The 23,834-nt window shown below is 42.5% G+C and overlaps 1 protein-coding gene across 2 annotated transcripts in view; it reads right to left on the reverse strand.

The window, feature by feature from the left end:
* The window catches only part of LOC103675856 (prolyl endopeptidase), a 111,790-nt gene that overhangs the window by 78,929 nt on the left and 9,027 nt on the right, over positions 1-23,834 (reverse strand). For both annotated transcript variants that reach the window (XM_040627578.1, XM_040627579.1), the window contains exons 3-6: positions 10,498-10,631; positions 9,033-9,163; positions 6,376-6,585; positions 2,051-2,172 (exon numbers count right to left, since the gene is read on the reverse strand). In XM_040627578.1, coding sequence (XP_040483512.1) covers positions 2,051-2,172; positions 6,376-6,585; positions 9,033-9,163; positions 10,498-10,631 — 597 coding nt within the window. The remainder of the gene's footprint in view (positions 1-2,050; positions 2,173-6,375; positions 6,586-9,032; positions 9,164-10,497; positions 10,632-23,834) is intronic.

Here is a 23,834-nt window from a genome sequence, read left to right on the forward strand (position 1 = left end):
AGGATGGTTGCCAGGGAATGGGGGGAGCCAGGGAGATGGGGAGTTATTGCTTAATGGGACAGCTTCAGTTTTGCAAGATGGAAAAGGTTTTGGAGAGGTGTGGTGGTGATGGTGGCACAAAGGGTCAGTGTATTTAATGCCACTTAACTCTGTACCTAAAAATGATTAAACTAGTAAATGTTGTTATGTATATTTCACCACAATTCAGAAGTAAAAAAAAAAAAAAATCTAACTGCTTCAACCAAACGCTAAGAGAGAGCCTAGCAACTTGAGTTGCACGCATATTGTATGATAAAGCTGGTTTCCTTTTAGGCCAATATGCTAAATTATATAAATATTCTGGCATTTATTTTCAGTATCCCCGTTACTGTATCAACCAAATACGTTTACCTTCATTAAAATAGGTCTGCTATAATGAAATTATTAGCTCTGAAGCATAAAAATGTCTCCAAAAAAGTATGTCTTTCACTTTATGAAGAATCCAGAGGGAATAAAATTGATTATTAAATATATTATTTTAGGTTTTCCCTGTCAATACCTTCCCTCCAAAAAGAGATACACATGATCTAACATTAAAACATTGTTTGGTAGCATATTTATCTCCCTCATTGTTTCACTCAGATGACAGTAAAAATGTATATTATTTTATAAGCCAACACCTATTATCCATAGTAACCAGAAGACGAAGGTCGGAGAAGAAGCTGAACTAAGAAGAAAACAGTAGAAACAATCTATAAATAGAGTCAGAAAAGCCATTAAAAATAAATAGGTGAGAAAAATGACAATAGTAACTACACAAGAAACTCCGGGGGGGGGGGGGGAGACACTTCAGTGAGAAGGAAAAAGCATGAAGAAAGGACACAGTTTCAGGTCACAGAAGTCCTATAAATTCACTTTTAACACGCTGCATTAAAGTCTGGGAAGTTTTTCTATTAAGGGCCAGCAAGTAAATATTTTCAGCTTTGTGGGCCATCGGGGCCTTCTGCACCAACTACTCAACCCTGCTATGGCGGTCTGAAGGCAGCCCAGCCCGAGATAACAGGAAACAAACGGTATGGCTGTGTTCTGATAAAGTTTTATTTACAACTGCTGGCAGCAGGGCAGATGTGGCCTGAAGGCAGGCAGTAGTTTGCCAACCCCTGGCCTAGGGAAACAAAATAAATAAATATAAGGACAATCTGGAATAAGGTCTATCAATGCACATGAACTAAAATTCTGTGGATTCATACTCTAACCCCCAGGGAACCAGACCCAGAAGCTCAAGTTCAAATATCAAATGTTCCTTTTTTTTTTTTTTAACCAAAGTTCTAAGTGGCTCCATGAGCTAAAGACTTTCGAGTGGATTTCTCATTCCCATTAAAAATGGGCCAACAGCCCACCTATGTTAAAAGATTCACAATGCTTTTCTTTAAAAAATATTTCTTAGTACCCAGAAATGAACTAACAAGAGTTAAATTTTTACTCCAAGCATCTCTAAGTTTTTTCACAGTTGATTTTCAAGATACAGAATAAAATCTGGGCCAGTAACTTCAAAGACTTCAAATACAGTTTGATTATGGTCAAGACCCTCAAGGAATACCTGAATATCTATTAGATGGGAAAATGTCTAAAAATACACGTTTTAACGTAAAAACAAGTGAACAATATGCACGAAGAGGAAAGCTGTGTAAAAAAGGAAAACACATTCTCTCTCCCCACATTCTCACTTACACAAAGAAAATTTTTTGGAAGGATACTCTTCTCACCTCTGAGATGTAAGATTCTGAATTCCTAAATGTTCATGTTTCGCTTTATGTGATTCTGTACTTCAACTTTTTTTTTTTTAACCATAAGCATGTACTACTTTTAGTATTAAGTGTTTTACGTTGAGGTTGTAGTTAAAAGGTTTACCACCTTCACCATTAAGAGATAATTTGAATACCGATACTTTTAACAAGAGAATATTCACTCACAGGACTTATCACAACCATAAAGATCACACAACAAGAGCATCCATATGCACAACCCGTGTGCCATGGTGTGTGCGGGCAACCGCACAGTGGTTCCATACCTCGGCTCCACCCATCCACTTAGGCTCATCAGGAAACTCAGCACACAAAACATCTTCTGACTGATCGGTCCCCAGCACATGGTAACAGAGCTTTTGATGGAGATTGGTGGATGTCTCTGTACCTGAAGGAGTTAAAAATGCATACTGAAGTGCGGTTGGCAATTTTAAGAAAATCTATTCCATCCGTATTGTACAATGCTAGAAATGTTTAAAAAGTTAATTACCTGGTCGCAGGATACAAAGCTAATATGCAAAGTTAGCTGCTTTCCTGTATACCAGCAATGACGAAGTGGCATTTGAAATTAAAAACATACTATCATTAAGAATGTAATACATAGCATGGTGACCGCAGTTAGTAATAGTTAATGATACTGTACAAATGCTTAGGTACAAATCTAATAAACTATGTATAAGACTTATATGAGAAAAACTACAAAACTGATGAAAGAAATCAAAAGAGTTAAGTAAATGGAGAGATGCTCCATGTTTATGGACAGGAATACTGGATATTATCATGTCAATTCTTCCCCACTTGATCTATAGATGCAATTTAATTCCAATAAAAATTCCCAGCAAGTTATTTTGTGGATATTGATGAGCTGATCCTAACGTTTACAGAGAAAGAGGAAAAAACCCAGAATGGCCAACATAATATTGAAGGAAAAGAACAAAGTTGGAGGACTGGCCCTAACCGACTTCAAGATTTACTGTGAGTAATCAAAATAGTGTGGTATTGGCAAAAGAACAGACAGGTAAATCGATGGAGCAGAGTAGAGAGCCCAGAAAGGGACCTACAGAAATACAGTCAGCTGGTCTCCGACAACTGAGCAAAGGCAATCCAGAGGAGCAAAGACGGCCTTTTTAACAAATGGAGCTAGAACAATTGGATATCAACATGCAGAAAAATGAATCTAGACACAGACTGTACACCCTTCAAAAAAATCAGCTCAAAATGGATCACAAACCTAAATGTAAATGGAAAACCATAAAATTCCTAAAAGATAACATATGACAAAATCAGGATGACCCTTGGGTTTGGCAATGACTTTTTAGATACAATGTCAAAGCTATGATCCGTGAAAGAAAGAACTGATAAGCTGGACTTCATTAAAATAAAAAAGTTCTGCTCCGTGAAAGACACTGTCAAGAGAACAGGACAATTCACAGACTGGGAGAAAATATCTGTAAGAAGACATATCTGATAAAGGACTGTTACCCAAAATTTACAAAGAACTCTTGAAATTTAAAAAAGAAAAGAAAAGAAAACAACCCTATTAAAAAATGGGCCAAAGACCCTAACAGAAACCTCACTAAAGCAGATATACAAGGGCGCCTGGGTGGCTTTATCGGTTAAGCGTCTGACTCTTGATTTTGGCTCAGGTCATGATCTCAGGGTGGTGAGATCAAGCCCTGCAACAGGCTTCGCACGGCTGAGTGTGGAGACTGCTTGGGATTCTCTCTCTCCCTCTCTCTCTGCCCCTCCCCTGTGCGCGTGTGCACTTTCTCTCCTTAAAAAAAAAAAGGAATGCAGATGGCAAAAAATCATATGAAAAGATGGTCCACATCATCTGTCACCAAGAAAATGCAAATTAATAATACACCAGTGTACACCTATTAGAATGGACAAAATCCAGAACAATAGAAACACCAAATGCTGGTGAGGTGTGGAGCAACAGGAACTTCATTGCTGGTGGGAACACAAACTAGTACTCTGGAAGACAGTCTTGCAGTTTCTTACAAAACTAAACATATTCTTACAGTACAATCTGGCAATCACACTTCTTGGTATCTACCCAAAGATTCTGAGAATTTATGTCCACACAAAAACCTGCTCACAGATGTTTATAGCGGCTTTATTTACAACTGCCAAATCTTGGATGCTACCAAGATACCCTTCAAGAGGTGAATGGATTACAAAACAGGTGAAAGGATAAAGGAACTATGCTATATCCAGACAATGGAATCCTATCGAGCACTAACAAGAAATGGATTATCAAACTATGAAAAGACATGCATATCACCAACTGAAAGAGGCCAATCTAAAAAGGCTACATAGTGTATGATTCCAACGACATGACGTTTGGGAAAAGGCAAAGCCATGGAGACAGTCAAGAGAACAGTGGTTGCTGGAGGCTAGTGGACAGGGAGGGTGAGCAGGTGGGACAAAGGATTATGAGGTGGTCAAACTCTGTATGACACTATAACTGCGGACGCACATCATTCTACGTTTGTCTAAACTCGTGGGATATACAACACTGAGAGCGAGCTCGAATGCAAGCTCGGGACTTTGGGTGATTATGATGTGTCAGTGGAGGTTCTCGATTGTACCTACTCTGGTGAGGGATGCTGATAATAGGGGAGGCTCTGCATGTGTGGGGGCAGGGGTTGTACAGGAAATCTCTGTACTTTCTGCTCAATTTTGCTGTGAACCTAAAAATGCTCTAAAAGATTAAAAAAAAAAAAAAGGAGAGAGAGTTTAAGTATTGGTAGGTATCACCCTGGAAGTAATTCACACATATTTGTTGATTTCAGATGTTATGAGATGGAACTATTTTTTTTTTCATTATAAGAAGGTACTAAGCTTTCAGGACAATGAAAAAGAAGATAACACTATAATATAAAAGAAAGCTTTACAGCACTTGGTAATTTTCCATGGGTTTTCCGGGAAGCACATGGTCAGAATTGTTTAAACTCATTGGTAAGTTCCTCCATCACAAACCTGAAAGGCTGTTGAGGTTCTCTCAACAAGGGGGCAGCAAATTATAGCTGGGCGAAGATGCTACCCTTCCGAAATCAATCACAGTAACTAATCTTTACTGTTTTTGCCACTGAAACCTGAGCCTAAATAACAATTTTCATGTTTTTCACAAATTAATAACATTGTTCTCTAATGAGAAATGGCCAGTGAAATACTTTTTGGGTCTCCCAGAACTTGGAAGTAGCCATTTTCTAACTCAGCACCACTCTTACAACACGGGCGGCTAATTCGGTGTACAGAGCACAGAGGTCTTTCTTTAGCCAACAGCCTTGGGGGGAAAAAAAAGCCTACTCTTGAATCAGCTCTTCTTGTAGTTCACTGGTGAATTAAGAAAAAAAGTATTGCACTAGTCTAATGAAAAGGCAGCAAAAGCTGAACACTGCCAAAAGAGATGAAGAGTATTATAGTCTTATTCTCAGTTCAACTGGGGGAAATCAGAAAAGCAAGCCAGCATATCTAAAGATTAGAATGATACAGCAGGTCATGATAAGGGGACAGCAGATGTGGCAGAAAACACTGGCTTAGCTGTGCTTCTTGCCAGCTCCAGGCCTTGCAGCTGAGCCTCTGTACCTCGGCTCCAAACCTCCAGCAAAGGGATTGTAAAACCCGCTCATAAAGACCAACCAAGACAACAGGAAAATGCTGCAGGTCATTGTAGAGAGATGGGGTAGCACAAAGAAGATGACTCTTGACAGCTTGCAATAGCAAGGTACAAGGTATGTGGGCCTTTCTCTCTGGAAAGATGAGGCGTGAAGGGGAAAGAAAGAGACCGTGTGAACATAAGAGGACCTTCGTATAATTGAAAAGAAGAACGAAGGTGTGTCCTGGAAGTTTACAACGAGAAAAGTGTCAAGATAAATCAACCAAGCGACCTGTAACTTCTAATCAGAGGAAGATATGTGATCACCACAGTAGGAAAATTTTATAATCGCTCAATCTCATTAAACAAATCAGTTTCATGGGGAAGAAAATGCATCTTCTCCATGACCCCTTGGGAGATTTAACATATTTGTAAAGGACTGGTTGTAATCATGGCCTAGTTTTTGCTGGTTCCTTGTAACTGTTTCTCCAACCCTTGAACAAGGGCTGGCGCCATGACTTGCTTTGGCCAACAGAACACGGCACCACGATGGAGCACCAGGAGCAAGTGTAGGCATCGAAGACACTCGTGCCTTCCAACTCTCCCTCTTGGAATTCTGCTGAGCTGCCACACAAACCCAGTGGGCTAGCCTGCTGGACGATCAGAGCCAAGGCCCCTGACACGGGAGAGAGCTAAGCCAACATCGGCCAACTGACCCACAGCTGAACACAGACACATGACAGAACTCAGCTAATCTAGAACAGCCTGGCCAACCCACAGACTCACAAGCAAAAAAAATATAGTTATTATTCTAAGACACTAAGTTTTGGGCCGATCTGTCATACAACAAAGCTAACTGATACAAGACCCTTTGAGGAAACCTGGGTCTACACCGAACAACTTCCATGTAGAGTTTAGCATTTCAAGTCATGTGAAGTCACACTTGTATTTCATGAAAAAGGCGCTTCACCTGCCATCTTCACTTACCATCACTTTTTCCATCCTGCTGGGGATAGGAGTTGTAGAACATCCCCTTTCCATCATGGGTCCATGCCATACAGCTGAACTTGACTCTCTCAAGCACATCTGGAAGCTCTTTGGCACCATCAACTTTCATGAACTTGATCGTCACCCAGTCTGAGCCGCTGGCACTCAGACCATAGGCAAAATATTCACCATCTTCGCTGAAGGCATAGCCTATGGGACACAGGAGAAATTTTCACAGGGTGTACGTGGGGACACAACCCCTAGCCTTGCCCGCTGCCTCCGTGCTGCCTGACACAGATCTCTGCCGTACATGCAATGGCAGGAGCAAGGAACGTGTCGCGAGGAACTCTGGGGACTGAGCCCAGGCCTCACAGGAATTCACCTCATGAGCTTCGACAAGTGTCCTTGCCTCGCCAGGTCTTAGTTTCTTCATCTATAAAACGACGTATTGGATTATATGACCACTAAGACGCTTCCATTTGTTTATAATCCTATAATTCAATGAGCAGTTCAGTTAAAAGCAGAGCTCATCTCAGACTTTCAGCATATTTTATTTATACTCTAAAGAGCAGGGGAAAAAGAATAAGGAAACTGCTTTTACAGTAATGACTGGATTATGACACATACCATGTAACAGAACTAAATGGAAGCCATTAAGTAATTTTTGGAATGGATTCCAAACTATTTGAAATCACTCTTTACAACCTCATTTTCTGAGTATTGCTGGCACTCAAGGATTAATGTTGTCCACACCGTCTGACCAGCACAAGCCCAGGTATATAAAGCCTGAGGGTTGCAGTGAAGGCTCACACAGAGTGTATTCCAAAAGCAACCACGAAAAAGAAAAGAAAAGCAACACCATCTATGAACTGTTATGCATGTCTAATTCTTTAAGTCCATGTTCTAATCACTATGGAATGTGTGTTAAGAAATCTTCTATGTTTATATTGGCTTTTATAAATATACAGTACATATAGATAGCATTTGGTACCAGACATGGACACTGGAGATTTCCTCTTACGATGTTTGTTAAATGTTACCAGGGGTTGAAAACTATCCCCAGAAACCCAACTATTTTCAGAGGTTTCCTACTGTTTTACATGGAATTTCTGTTAGTGGTAAATAAGGGTAAAATTTCACAAGACCTACTTATTAATCCTTTATAATTCCTATGAAGTATTAAGGCTCATCAGTATATAAATACGGAGAAGAGTTTAGAAGGCAAGGCGGAGAAAATACTTCTCACTCTACATAAATTATTTATACGTAATTAGAAAATTTTCAGGAAAAATTTAAATAAAAATGTTGATTTGAAATGTATAAAAAAATCATATACTACCAAAAGAATCTGTATATTTACCCATACTGTAACTTCCCTATATCTTCTTCAGAAAACTCAAAGACTGAGGCCAGGTCCCACATCTGATTTTCCTTTTCAGCTATCAGGACCCGTACATTGCAGGCATTCCATTAAAAAGTTACTGGAATGAACTTTCAGAGACCCTCTTAAAATGAAGTTCTTCTGGATGAGTTACAGAAACTTTAATTTTAACAAAGGTTGGTGTCCTACACAGCGTGTATTCCTACACAGAACCAGTGTACTACAGTCATTTACAACTGCGAGCTCAAATTTGTGGAAGAATATTCTTAGCTAGCTGGCTGGCATCTTACTTTCAATACTGATCCTTTCAACACTAGTTAGATAAAGGACCATTATTTACATACACAGCCTACTTGGGAAGAACAGAGGAAGAACCACTAAATGACTGAGTGGCTTTCTAAAAGGGTCTTTACACAGCGCCGTGGGAACAGGGTCCTTTCGTTCCCCCCTAATCGACTGCAGGACTAGAGTGCTCCAATCGCTCAACTCCACAGGGCTGAGTCTTCGCCTGTGCTTTCTCTACAAAACAGAAGACGCTGTGGGGCAAGTGCCGAGCCAAGTTCACAAAAATCTAGGATCCTAACAAGAGATGATTCTCAGATATACAATTATTAAACCACAGAACCAGTGAATGCCAACTTCCTTCCGCAGAACTAGGCTTATGGCACAAACCTAGGGCAATCTTTATGGCCCGGGGAGGAGGTGATTTAGGAGACACATGGCAACTACGGGCAAAACTTACTGATTCGGGTTTTAAACTTGACATCTTCAGGGAGCAGGGTATCAAGTTGTCTAATTTCTACAAGATTGTGGTTTTCTACTTTTCATTCTAAAATACAGCTAAATTTTAAAACTCTGATCACTTTCTCTCCACCAAGGAAGAGATCTTGTAAATGTTCTTTCCTGTTTTACATTCATAGCTGGAACATTCCTCATAGAGCTTAAATTACTTGTAGAAGATTTCTTTCCTAAACACAGAGAGGTCTCAGGGATGTTAGAAGCAATGATGATGATACTTAAACATCTCAGACACCCTAGAAGCTAATGTGGGTCCAGTGTGAATTATTCTTCAGTTCTGTTTCATGCCACCAGAACATGGGGCTACTCACTAAATCTAAAGATCCCGTGCAAAAATAAGCTTTCTTGATATTGAATGTGCATCTGTTCTACAATACGGTCCCTCCTGTCTGGTATTTCAGAGGTGAGGGGACTGCACCAACATCAGCTGCGAGCGAGGGCCCCGGGACTCCTGTGGGCTCAGCCGGGTAGCACTCACCTCGGAGCGCCACCGTGCCATCATCAGACAGTATGTTTGGGTCAAGGAACACTCTGGCTTCACCTTCTAAGGAATCCTGTACATATAATACTCGTTGGTTCTGCAAACCTGTATTGTAAAAATAGAAATACCTGGGGGACAGAGATGGTCTTTATTTAGCCTTGGAGTTTTCCACTTGTGGGGTACAATCAAATATACATAAGCAAAAAAGAAAAAGAAAAACAACATAGAAATGTTCAGTTGCAAACAGGCCATGCCAGGGACATGGGGACTCGGGTGGAAGGCCCCACCACCTCCCTGTAATTAGTTTGGTATCTGAATTGTTTTAAGTATTGAAATAACTTATTGTAATCCTGCATATTAGCTAAATAGGGACAAATAAAGACTGCTTCATTTGCTAGAACTGAAACGGATAATCAAACAAAGCAGTAACTTTTTCTTTTCAATGGAGAAGAAAGCAGATCTTTTTTTTTTTTTTAAAGATTTTATTTATTTATTCGACAGAGATAGAGACAGCCAGCAAGAAAGGGAACACAAGCAGGGGGAGTGGGAGAGGAAGAAGCAGGCTCATAGCGGAGGAGCCTGATGTGGGGCTCGATCCCATAATGCCGGGATCACGCCCTGAGCCGAAGACAGACGCTTAACCGCTGTGCCACCCAGGCGCCCCAGATCTTCTAAAATGAAATGCTGGATCCTTCCCTAGACAGGCTGCTAGGGCCAGGGTCAGCAAACCTGTTCTGTACTGGGCAAGACTGCAAATGTTTTAGGCTTTGTGGGCCATACAGTCTCTGTTGCTATTACTCAATTCTATAGTTGTACAAAAACAGCTATGGATCATATATAAATGAATGGACATGTCTGTGTGCCATTTCAATTTTATTTACAAAAACAAGGGGCAGGAAGGGTTAGGCATGTAGATCATACTTTGCTGGTGTGTGTGTGTGAAGGAGGGGAGGGTCTACGAAATTTTCAAGTAAATTTGTGATGGTGGTTCCACAGAGACTTAAAAAAAAGAACAAGAGAACATGTTTACGTTGGCGTGAAGGGAGAGGAGGGAGAGAGGTGGACGAATAGGTACCCCATCCTGGCCCCTTCCATGCTGGGATAAAGAAATCCATACAATAAAAGCTTTTCTAGTAGTAAAAGCCAAGGAGAATTTTAGAGGCAAACAAATCTCCACTGCTGTCTACAAATCATCCTAGCCCAATTATTAGCCATAAGACAACAATAATTTCCTACGATCCAGATTTGCTTTTCTAGGAAATACCTCTAAATTTCTTAATCGTGATTTTAAGAATATGGACAATAGACCAAAAACCGTTATACTCAAGTGCAGAAATGAATTGATTTCATAATGGATTAATTTTATACACTGATAAGTGATTTAGAATTTGTATTTTAAGATTTAAGAAAGCATTCGATTAGCAAAGTAAAAATAAAATTAAATAAAAGCAACCTCACATACCGTTTTCCTTTCTTGAAGTGGCAACTATACTTGGGATAGTCATACAGTTCAGTCATTCTCTCTTTGTATAAACCTCTGATAGGACATTGCTCAAGGAATGGCACAGTAATCTTGTTCTGGGCCTCGACGAAAGCCTATACAGAAAATTTTAACGAACAAGCAAGTCAGATATAAGATTGATATGTCAGATATAACATGCCGTGTGGAGTGTTATCCACTGATATGTACCCATGAAAGCGTATTTTTCCCTCAATAAAAAAGAACTAGTCCTTACACGGCAAACTTCACCTGGCCTGCTCTCCTATGACACGTGAGCTAATAACAGCGTTTTTAAAGAGTCGGAAAACAAAACCAAAAACCTAACAGAGACCTATATGGCTCACAACATCTAAAATATTTAATACGTGGTCCTTTATAGAAGTTTGCTGACTTTTTCAGAGCGTCAGTGGGGAAATGGGCTTTTGTTTTTATTACAATATCACTGTATAGCTGTGCAGCCACTCAGGGGCAGCCTTGTGGAGACCCCAAGGTGTGCAAGAGCACTACCCGACCTCATGACGGAAGGCAATGCCATGTCTACTTTCCAGACATGGGAATGGAGGTCTGCAGTACTGAAGTCAGCTGGTCAAGGTCACACAGTGACTTAGCCATAGCACTGAAGTGGAATTACGATTGGCCCTTGAACACCACGGGTTTGAACCATGCAGGTCCACTTATATGTGGATTTTTTTACAGTCCTGTAAATATATTTTCTCTTCTTCATGATTTTCTTTTTTCTTTTAATATATTTTATTTATTTATTTGACAGACAGAGAGACAGCCAGCGAGAGAGGGAACACAAGCAGGGGGAAGTAGGCTCCCAGGGGAGGAGCCTGATAGGGGGCTTGATCCCAGGACGCCGATCACGCCCTGAGCCGAAGGCAGACGCTTAACGACTGAGCTACCCAGGCGCCCCTCCTCATGATTTTCTTAATAACTATTTATTCTCAGGCTCACCTTATTGTAAGAATACGGTATATAATACATATAACATACAAATAAATACATGTTAGTCAACTGTCTATGGCTTCCAGGCAACAGTGGGCTATCAGTAGTTAAATCTGGGGGGAGTCAAATGTTGTAAGGGAATTTTCAACCTCGTGGGGGTGGGCCCCTCCATCTTCTACATTGTTCAAGGGTCATGGTAGCAGTGACTGAGGGCGACTCCAGGCCTGATTCTGGATGCGGGCTGAGCAAAAGCAGACAATCAGGGGAGAAGGGCGGCTGGGCTCCCATGATTCCCCCCACCCAGGCCAGGCGGGGCTGGACAGGCACATCAGGGTACTGAAGCTTCAGCAAGGACTTAAGGAAAACCTCGTGTGTGTCAGTGCTGATCCTGGCATTGTGGACAGATGGGGGACAAGTCTAGGACCAGCTCCCTAGCACTGTGGAGCGAACATTCTACCAGGGGACACAAAACACAAGCCGTAAGGTTACAGAGTACAGTTAGTCCCAAGGACACACAGGCAGCGTAACCAAGCTCCTCTGCGGCCGAGCTGGCCCTGAGTGCCTGCCTGCAGCCGGGCCGGGATGAGGCACACAGAGAGGCCGAGAGGGGGCACTATAAGCAATCGGACATCACTGTGACAGGTCTGTCACATTCTACAAAAATATCAATCCACATCGGTTTGGAAAATTAATAACCAGTCAATCACCACGCATCCTGGGAAGCACCGGGAAGCAGAACACTTATGCCATGGAGGGTGGCCAGGAAGGCCCTTCCGAGGAGGTTCTGAATGAAGGTCCACTAGGGTACAGGGAGCAGCCATGCAGACAGGAAAAGCATGGCAGACCGAGGAAGAGCAAGTTCGGGGTCCTGGGGGGTGGGAGCTTGACAGGCGTGGAGGAGAGGAGGGAGGTCAGCGAGGCTGGGAGAGAGTGACAGGGAGCCAAGACCCGGGCAGGAGCAGATTATGTAGCACCTGGTGAGCAGTTAGGAAGTTTGAATCTTCACTCAAAGCTGAAAACAAGCTATGATTGGTAAAGGAGACAGTTACAGATATGGTTTATCCTTTTTAGAAAACTACCCTTGCTTTGGATGAAGTATAAACTAGGGGAGAAAAGTGGAGGTCAGGAAGGTGGGCCAGTGGTCAGGTGAGAGCTGAGCCCAAGTGAAAGGGTTGGTCTCTAAAAGGAGGAAGAACGACCACTGTAAAGGGATGGGGACAGAGGAAAACGGTCACCGTACACATTAGTATACAGAACATTCTACTTAGGGCTCCCATCCTGGGATCCCAGCATGCTGAGGGTCTCGGCTGGCCCCCTCTTCTTCCACTGGAGGGGCCTCTGAGGACACCATGCAGGCTTGTTTTCTCTTATTCTTCTGGTTTGTGTTTGTCTAAGGCTGATCTAGGCCTTATCCTGGCTATAGTAGGACCACGGTGGGTCCAAAAGACATAGGGGGCTCAGTTCATTTCCTTTGAAAAAGTGGAACTGTGTTCTTCAATTGCTTCCCCATCTCACATTGCTTCTGTTAGATGTCTCATGACACAACAGAAGCCAGCTCACACAAGAGAAGACACTTTGGCTTTTCTCATTTCAATTGTTCAGAAAACTGTGATACCAGACATAGACATGCCACTAAATAATGGAACAATTCAAGGATTACTGTGACCAATTTTGTCACCCCCCACCCACAGATGTTAGTCAATTAATTACTCTAAATAGAGCAGTATTTAAAGACTATAACCTTCCAAGTCAAATAGCTACATGTAAAACCAAACAGTGTGCAAATTCCTCAAAGTCTCAAGTTCTTTCTTCATGCACATCTTTATAACTTGGGCAAATCCTTCTCATGTGCAAATTACCTGTAACAGCGCTTTGTGGAAATTTAGGGCTCCATGCACTCTCAATATGACTTCTGATATCTTAATCAGGAAAGTACCTTCTTGGTCACTTACGGATTAAAAAGTCTGGCTTCTTGGTCTCAATATTAGAACAAATCGGGGGAAAGGGAGAAAAGGGGTAAGGGTAGAGAAAAAAACTGGAGGACTTCCACGGTGATAAAGAAGCAGGGTGAGGAGAATTAGAATTCTCTTCATTCCTCCAAAAGTTTCAGTGTCCACGGTCACACTCCCGAGTGTTGCTAAAGTGACGGGAATCTGGGAGCCCATCAGTGACGCCCGCGGCTGAGCCTCTAAAGATCAACAGTTTAGACTGTGTTGCTACGGATGGATCTGAACGTGTCAAAGACCTGCTCAAAACGAAGAAACCCTACTCACATGTCATTTTGCCCCGAATATCAGGAAGCTCCAGCAGCAAAGCAATGTTTCAGGTATGCACAAGGAGTAAGTTCTAGAAATGTGCTGTAGAGCATCGTGCCTGTAGTGTACAACACCGTACTGTGCACACAAAACCCTGGTCAGAGGGCAGACCCCATCTGAAATGTTCTCACCCTCATGAAAGAAAAGCCACCTGGCAAAGGGTCACTCAGGTGGGAAGCTGGAGATTCCTTTACCCTAACTGTCTTCAGAAAGAATTTCTTCAAGTTGTCCTCACATGCCCTGTATTTTAATCCACAAATACTGCAAGACCTTTCGTAAATACAATGCATACAGATGAGAAAAACGAAGCATATGGTTAGTTACTCATTAACTAGCCATACATACAAAACACCACAATTAATGTAAGATTAAACAGGTCGGTCAGGAATAAAGGTTAGTGCTGCAGGAGAACAAATAAAGGGGAAACTGCTTCCAGGATGGGGCAGGGGTGTGGGGGAGTGGGGCCCGCAGGCATCAAGAGGACCAGAAACCAACTCCAGGAAGGCTATCAACCTTCACCTTTCCCAAATAAACAACAAAAACTACGGATGGTGCTATCCACATCCCACAAAGTTCAAACACACGTGTGTGTGTATAAATATATATACAACGTGTGTGTGTAAATACATATAAACATAAATTTAATACATATATATAAATTTATATAAATATAAATACATAAAAATGAATGACCAAGTTAAAGCAACTTTCAGGGGCTTCTGGAGAAAATGGCTGGTGTCAGAGCAAGGCCTGGCAGAAAACCATGGTCCCAGCCCAGCAAAGGGCTGAGCGCTTCCTGGAGGCCAGAGGGAGAAGCATCTATGTGTCCCCTGTCACTGCTGGGAGTGTAGCAGAATTCAGAAATGACTAAGGGCAGGGATATGCTTATAAAAAAGAAGCCAAGGGGTGGCAAAGCTCCTCCCTGAGGCTGCAGAACCCAGGGCCAGCAGGCCACTCCAGGAGGGCTGGACAGTCCCACAGAAAACTGAAGGCAGGTCATGCCAAGCAGAAAATTAGATGCAGCTGCTTCAAAGGAAACACATCTAGAAGTTAAGACTATAAAGGAACGGAATAACGTACTTTACGACTAATATGAGGAATGTATTTATTACCAAACAAAAACAAAACGTGACAGGAAGGGAGAGAAGAGTGTCCCATATTTTCCAGTACTCACTGAACATTTATAAAAATTAGCAGTACCTCAGACAACTAAGGAAATCTTAAATCTCCAGAAGAAAAGCTGGTTTCAGTCAGATTATAACCACGATGCCATTAACCTCAACTAAGTGAGGTGCCTTTCTCTTCCTGGCCCCACAAACCCATTACTCATTCGCAAGGAGGAGAAACACTGAACTCAAGTGGTGAGAACCCCAAATCCATTGGGCTTGCCTTTTAATATTAAAATCCCAGAGCGGGTCCACCTCTTCTGTCTGGGACCGTCTGCCCTCAGGTGACAAAGGCTTGTGCTGAGCTTCCAGCTGCACCTGACAGAGCAGGTGGCCTTCCAGAAGCCCAGCCAGGTCTCTCTCCACCTTTTCTACCTGTCCCATACGTGCAAATCGGTTTGACCTTACAGTCAAGCCTTGTTCTCAAATCTAGTCACTACCAGGGAGTCCACTAAAAGCTGAACTTTAACACCATTTGGCTCAGTCCTTTGGTACACATGCTACTAACCAGAAACCTGGCAAGGACAGAGGGTACCTCAAATCCAAACCTCCCTAAAAACCTGATCATGAAGAAGCTAAATGCATATACATCCTCTCCTGAATAACTATTTTATCAGTGAGGGAATCCAAACTACAATAAGAATACTTAGAAAACAAGAAAAATGAGGCTATTAAGAATTAAAATTCATGAGATGTGGCAAAACATTTGGAGGTGCTCTCTCTCTTGTTGGTACCTTGGAGGAGGCCCGCTGATAGCACGTGGGAGGGGTGTGTGACCTCTGCCAGCCCTCCGAGCACCTCTCCCCTGGACCCAGGGGCTGATCCGGGGCCAGGCAGAACATCCTGCAGGATGAGGCCTGCGCTGTGTCCAAGGCCTTGCTTCATGATTCACACGCACATCGGGGGAGCTGAGCTGATCTAGTCCCACAGCACTGATTTCAGGAGTGGATCTGAAGCTAGCCTGGGGGACTGTGCTGGTGCCTGGGTGTACCACGTCCTGAAGGACAGCAATCACACTGTGACAGATGAGGTACATCTGGCACAGGTGAGGTGCTCTGTATCTGAATAAAAAAGCTGGGTCTGGAAAGTGACCGTTATGTTTTCAGGAAGTTTGTGGCTTACCCTCTCTCTCCATCCATCAGATTTTACCATTTCTGGGCACCAGTAGCTTGCACCACTGTCTGTCCTAGATAATGTTACCTCTGTCTGTATTCTAACTATGTTAACTTCTTTCTACATTCTGTATGTAAGGGAACCCTATTCATTTTATAAGCAGAGTCTTTCCATCAATTCTTCTCTATGGGCCACAGTCAATAAAGGAGTCACGAACCCAGGCAAAGCAACCAGAATCCTTTTTCAGTGACAGAGATGAATGCTAGAAGACAGAAGTTATCTCACTTTATAAGATTTGGGGCTATGAGGATTGAGTAAAACCTAAAGAGGCAAGGCCCATCTTTCCCTACCGCATGGAAGAGGCTACTGGAAAACAAAACAATCAGAGAAAAGCAGATGATCTAGAAGACAAAGAGACAGGCCTCCAGAAATATGTGAACTCCTGGATTGAGCTGTGCCTGAACGCACATACACCCTGGCCTCCAGTTATGTGAGCCACTCAGCTCCATTTTTTGTATGAGCTAGTATGAGCTGGGCTTCAGGCACTGCTAATCAGAAGTCTTAACATAGTTCTTGCAGGGGTCCTGCAGTCGGCTGAGCAAGGTAAGGTCAGCTGAACACGGGCAGCCCAAAAGAAGAGGACCTGATCCGAAGCTTGCCCAAGTCCTGGCTGGCAAAACCTGAAAAAAGGTATATCTACACGAATGGTGCCTTATCAGTATATGAGAAAGTGAAATTAAACTAAACATTGAAATCAAGAAGTTTTAAAGTAACAAAAGAAAATAAGAAGAAATTAATGAACCAGAAAATTAAAAAGTATAACTTACAAGTCCTCGAACTGCTTCTTTTTTAAAAAAAAAAGAAAAAAGAAAAAACCAGATTCAACCAAAGCTCTGGCTAAACTGATCAAAGAAAGGGGAGAGATGGTATAGAAACTCAAAATTAGAAGTGACAAAAAAATATAGCCATAGAGTAAATTCAGTAATATAAGAAATATTACAGATAACCCCCTGCTGGTCAATTTTAGAATCACGACGATATGGGCAACTTTCTGGGAAATACAAAGGACTAAAATTGATCCAAAAAGAAAGAAAGAAGATTTGAACAAGGCAATAACCATGAAAGAGGAAAAGAGACCAAGAATTAATTGCAACAGAAGAATTTGTCCCTAACAGCTCTAAATTATCACACAGATAATTTCCATGCTATTTAAACTGCTCTATAATGAAGGCAATGGCAAGCACCTGTTAGGCACTTACTTGAGTTTACCACTTTGCTGCATGGTTCAAAAACATCATCACTTAACTTTCACCACAACCAGACAGAGTAGTTTTCTCCAAATTGTAAATCAGAAAACTGAAGTTCAGAGCTGTTGAAAAATATGACCAATGTCACACCGGATGAAACTGTAGCATAAAGATTCAAACCTGCTTTTCCTACCTCCGAAGCTGCTCATTAAATGACCCTAAACTATTGCCTTCCCACGAATAAACAGGTTCTAAGATCTCTACAGTTCTCATTAGTTGCTGGGGGGGCGGGGGGAAGGGGATAGGGTAGAGAGAAAATTCTAGAAGACAGACAAGTTAGGAAGCTACCAAAATGTCTAGCACAGTGGGAACACCTGCCTTAACCCGAGCAATGTCAGCAGAGATTAAAAAAAAAAAAAAAGAAGAGAAAGGCGTGAGATTTTACAGAGGCAGAACTGAAACTCCCAAGAATCACGTGCATGATTAGACAGCTGACTGGAACGGCCACAGTGCTGTACAATGTTATATAGGAGAGGCCCAGATGTCTCTATTCTAATGTGTGCCTTGGTTTCTCCTAATGAAAAAAATTAAGAACCACAAACACTGCCAATTTATAAAGATGCTATAAACAACAGCGAGGCAGCTACTAGAACTTCGGCTCCTTGCGAGTGGACCCCACATACATCAAAGGCGTTCTAAGGCAGTCTTCCCAAGCTTTCTGGACCTTAGTTATCTGGTGAAGTGTTTGGGAAACAGAGATTTCTACAGAAATCAGATGCTCCAGGATTACAGCTTGGGCACTTGTATTTTACCACGTGCCCAAGGATGGTGATTGTCATGACTAAGTGCTTTTTCCCTGGACACGGCAGTGTGGGGTGGTGAATGGATTTAGACACCTAAGTTTGGGGGGGAAGAAAGAGAGGCTGGGAGAAGTCCGAGTTACTTCAGTTCTTCAGCTGTTAGCTCTTTACGATGGTTTTCCCAAACACCCCGTATCTGATACTAGCACTTCTCGTGGCAGCACAGTAGACGATGAAGACCCAAGCCAAGTTAACTGCCCACAGGGACGGTACCAGTGTTAAATGTATTTAAGCGCTTTAAAGCATTTCATCAGTGGTCTGGGGTCTGCTTTTCTAAAATGGAGCTTTCCCTGACGGTGAACACAGGACGCTAGCATCCCAGACTCTACTCAAGATGTCTCTCAGCCTCCTTTCGGCACTGACCTCCAGCAGCTCAGAGGTTAAGTGGATTGCCCACCCCCAAATCACTAGTTCACCTGGGCTAGCATGTAAATTCCATGCCCACAGGGGCCACATCTGTCGTGCATAGGACAGCAGATCTGTTCCTACCCCCGGTTTAACCTAATGCTTGCCGCAGTGGGCACATAGGTCAACGGAGGCTAGGGGAGGAAAGCCAGGGGACAAACACACCTAGAGAGGGAAGAGAGGATGAAACCAGCAGACCTGTGGCATTTGGGATAGCCAGCATCCCTCCTCCCTTGCCAGTGTCCTCCCTTCTTAGTCGACAGTAACTCCAGGTAGCTGACGCTACAGAAGCCAAAGAGGGGCCCTAGGGCTTCTACCAAACTTCTCATGGCCACAGTTCAGCCAAGGAATGACTGACCACACATCTAGAGTTTGGCCAATCAAACTCCTTCTTCTAGGACAGTCACAAAACAGGGACAGAGGGTTGAATGAGTGAAGATCACTGATGCCATTAGCAGTGCTGGGTGAAAAGTGGAAATTCCTGCCACAGAGCCCTAGAACTATCTGGTTCCTGCCTGTTCCAAACCTAGCCCTTCAATCCATCCTCGGAGCGGTCCTCATCCTTGCCATAAATTCCCTATTTGCTGACGTTGGCCAGAATCCATTCTGCTGGTTGTATCAAAACCCTGATTACAGAAGGCACGGAGGGAGAGAGAGAAAAAGAAAAGGTCCAGCAGCACTTAGAAAAGAGTCCAGTACTAGCAACTTCCTCAGACTTTTTTTTTTTTTTAGAAAGCGAGGGGGGGGCGGTGCAGAGGGAGAAAGAATCTTAAGGAGGTTCCCTGCCCAGCGTGGAGCCCAACATGGAGCTCAATCTCACGACTCTGAGATCATGACTGGAGCCAAAATCAAGAGTCAGACGCTCAACTGACTGAGCCACCCACGCGCCCCATTTTCTCATACTTTTGATGACTGTCCCATCCACAGATCAAAAGGAAGTTGTTCTCTACTTACATATTTCAATTGTGGATTTATGCGAAGTATGTTTACAAAGTACGATATGGGTAAACATTTTCAAAGGAGGTGGTGAGATATTTAAGACCTTACGAGTCTTGGAGACTGAGATAATATGTGGTAATATATTTACCTAACGCACTTCCTGTTTCCACTCAAGAATGGACAGCATAGTAGTAATTCTGAATCCAGGTCCTTACATGAAACATTAATGAATGCTTCCTGGAAGGGCGTTTTACAGGCCAGCCTTGCCAGTGGAGTTCACAAGGCCCCAATTAAAAGGGGTTCTACCAAACAGCTTCAAGGTAATCTTCGCCTTTGTTGAATCCTCATGCTTTAGAACACAGAAGCCTCACTAAGAGGTCACAGTTCCATGGAAAAACACCAATGCCCAGAACGTAAGCACATTTATCTGAAAAACGTAGGCTTCAAAAGGAAAATCCTGCTTAGTTTTCTGGATGAAAATAGAAGAGTCTTTAAGTTCGACCTTGTGACTAAGGAGTTGAAACACTCGAGTCTGAGGGTCTAGATCTCAAGACCTTTGAGCAGCAGTGACCCATGCTGTGCCATCTTTGTACAGACCTCTGCTGTGTATGGAAAGTGAATTCTGTGCATTTTCTGAGTTGAATGTCATTAAAACCTTGGAAGCCAGATGAACTGATGACGATTATACTCATTTCATAGATGAATAAAATGAACCCAGGCTAGGTAGGCTGCCATGGTCATAGCAGAAGAAAATGGAAGCACAAGAGCTCTGATTTCTGCATTGACTTCCAGTCCCATTTGGCAAATATCCTCTGCCCCCACACTCTCTCCCAACAAAAGGGTCATGAAGAATGCCTGCAAGCCCACAGGATGAAGGAACTAGCCACAAAGAGAATATTCAAAGTCTTCAAAGAACACCATAAACTCAAACCAGTCTTTTATACTTTCAATTAATTTCCAGTAAAGTTTATCTGCTGTCTTTTGGCTCAGAGACATTGGACTAGCCCTTCACAGCACTGGAAGTCCTGGGAACAGGCTTCCACTCTGTTGGCTCTGCAGCCTGATGGTACGGTGGCCTGATGCAGCGAAGCAGGTGGACAGATGAATCTTGCTCACCTAGCTCCAAGCTCGTTCTTCCACAAGCTGGCTCTGGGTCCATACTAGGAAAAGCACAGTGCCTGGGGAGATCGAGGCCAGACTGCTACCAGAACAGAGCAGAAACTCCTCACACTACATGCTTTTCGGGTTAACCTTTAACAATGAAAACAAAAGCAAGCAAACAAGAAAAGGGACCTCACAATAGGCAGGAAGGATGCCTGAAAGCAGGTGTTGACCTCCCTAAACTTTGTTCTCCACTGACCTCTGTGACACTAAAACACCTACAGTGAAATTCTAGACTACCTCAATATCCTAGAGATGATCAGAAGTCCTTTGAGATTCAAATCTTGCCTGCCAGGTAAGAAAATAGTACAAGGACAGGGGAAGAGAAAGGTGACATGCCCAGCTTTCTTACTCTGGAAGCCTGAAGGACTCCTGCTCTCCTCCCTACTTTTCCTAGCCCCTTATCAGCAGGTGTAATGAGCTAGCTGCCTGTAACTCTTCAGCCCAATGGGAGAATGGAAAGGAAGAGCAAATAATGTCCCAGAAAAGAAGGCCTATGTTGCGTATTCCTTTGATCCTCTCTGAAACAGACGGTAATTGTTTTTCATTTTATCAGAAAGCATGAATATAAATAAAAACAACTCTTTTTTTGTTGTTGTTGCTGTTCTTACTAGCATTCTTCTCTTATGATCCACCAAGGAAATGGAGCTGTTGTTACTTGCATTTTGCCTTGGGCAGCTCTCAGGGAGAAAAAAAAATTAGTCCTTAGGTGTATGCGCTGATATTCTACACTTAGTTACTCCTGTAGCAAAGTCCCAGGACAGAGTTTCTCTGAAAGTCAGATCTGACAATTAGTTACAATTAAGACAGCTATCCCTTGAAAGACAGAAATTCTTCCTTTCTCTGTGTATCTCCCCTTCAGTAACTCAGTAACGACTTCTAGAATATGCAACTAAGAAGTTGGAGCCACAAAACATGGAGTGAGACCAAAAGACTCAAGAGCTTACAAGGACATTGCTTCTACCTGGACGTTGGGGCTGCAAAAGCAAGCCCAGTGAGGTAAAGAGAGGAAGTTACCACTATCGGGAAGGGGAGCAAATGGCATGGTGTGGACTGACAGCACCACAGCAGGTGGAGAGGCCAGGACAAATATTCACTCCTCACAGTGAGACCACCATCTCAGCCACAAAAGCAATGGGAGCAGTCTGGGGGCCTGAGAGGCAATGCAGGGCCAAGTGGCAGAGCAGTCCCCTGGCCAGGACACACACACGTCTCCATGACTCCCCCAGATGTGTGGTCCACATGCACAGTGAACAACACAGGGTTGGGAAGTTTCTGGATTTGACAAGTGGGCCATGGCTGCTCATGATGGAGGCTGGTCTGTACTGACAGGAAATGTTCCTGGGTGTGGTGACAAGGGAAGGTGGCTCAGCTACATCAAGGGGCATGGAGAGTGGCTTGTGGACAGGCAGAGGAAGAGAGGGAGACAGCCCATGAGAAGATCTGAAATAACATCTGACCAGGGCACCTCCCAAGGGGTCAGGACACCAAAGAGAGGAAGACAGAGGTCGCAAAAAGCTACGGCAGTGTCTGGGGTTTGGGGATTGCTTGTTTGCCACCAGAAACAAGAAAGAAATTTCGAAAGTTAAAACATGAGGATGCCAGCCACAGGCACATTAGTGTCAGTGGATGAAGGACGGGGGAGCGGGGACTTGTTATTAGACTGAAGGCTCAAATTAACCTCAGTGTCAAAACACTGGCGTCCAAAACGCCTCCCACGATGTGCGTGGAACACGCTGGAAATGCCTGTTGAAAGGAGTATGAGCTAACTGCCTTTTGGGACCTGCTTATTTAGCCCTCAGATCATTTTTAATGACTGCAAACCTCCCTGTCTAGCACTCCATGCTGAAAACTTCCAAGGTGACCCTGGTGTTCCACTTACACCAGTGAGATTTCACCGTGGTTCAGATGCTTCAAGAGTCATGCCTAGGTCTCTAAGTACTTTCAACCCACAGCTTTCCCTTTATCTGATTTTTGTTGTTGAGTCCTCTTTCCATATATATTCTCTTACACTCATTTTTACAGAGGTCATTTTTAAAGCTGTAATCATTTGAAGCGCTGGAATTTTGTATTCTTCTCCCACTTAATATTCCATCATAAGCACTCTCTCAGGTTAGTAAGCAATCTTTACAGCCCAACATTTTAATAGATGTATCTACGACTTCACTGAGCAGATTCAACACATTCTACGCAAATGCTAACTTTTCACTAATAGAAATAACACCCCAAACTGACACTTTGAGATCTCCATATTTCCGAAATGGCATTATTACTCTCCCAGGAGGTGTGAAATCTCTTTTCCATTCCCAAGTGTTTGCTTTTTGTTGCCATCAAATGGGTTAATTTCTCATTATCAATGATACGAGGGTTAACAGTTTTGTACTTCGTACGTATTATTTTGTACACACGCTACTGAATCAGTAGTAAGTTCTCATTTGTTTACCTCAGGTTTTCTAGACACATGATCATATAATCTATAGTTAATGATAATTTTATTTTCTTTTCTCCAAATTTTGGTTCATGTTTTATTGTACTGGTCAAAGCTTTGTAAACATATAAAAATAGTAGTGATGGAGACATTTTAGCCTAGTGATTAAGTTGTTGTTTTTGAATGACATGTCATCTTGATAAAGCACTGTTATTTCTACTTTACTTTTAAATTTTCTTTAATTTCTTTTTGATATTAATTAGAATTATATAGCTTTATTTAATCCATTTTTATATTAATATTAAACTCTTCTTCAATTCCTGTGATAAATTCTGCTTTCTTTTAAATCTACTAACATATATGTTCTTTAATCTCTATTCACATGAAACATTGGTCTATATATCTTCATTGTCCAATACATAGCCACTAGCCACATGTGGCGTCTGAGCACCTGAAGTGTGGCTGCTCTGAACGGATACGTGCAGGAAGTGTAAAATACACACTGCATTTCAAAAACTTAGTCTCGAAAAAAAAAGTAAAATATTTTAATAATATTTTATATTGATTACCTGTTATTTATATTTTGACAATACTAATTAATGAAATATAGTACTATATAATTAATTCCAACTGTTTCTTTTTACTTTTTAAAATGTGCTACTAGAAAAATTTGAATTATGTATGTGGCTGGTATTATTTACCTACTGGGCAGCACT

This window comes from Ursus maritimus, unplaced genomic scaffold (genome assembly GCF_017311325.1).
Source record: "Ursus maritimus isolate PB19 unplaced genomic scaffold, ASM1731132v1 scaffold_13, whole genome shotgun sequence".
Classification (NCBI taxonomy): domain Eukaryota; kingdom Metazoa; phylum Chordata; class Mammalia; order Carnivora; family Ursidae; genus Ursus; species Ursus maritimus.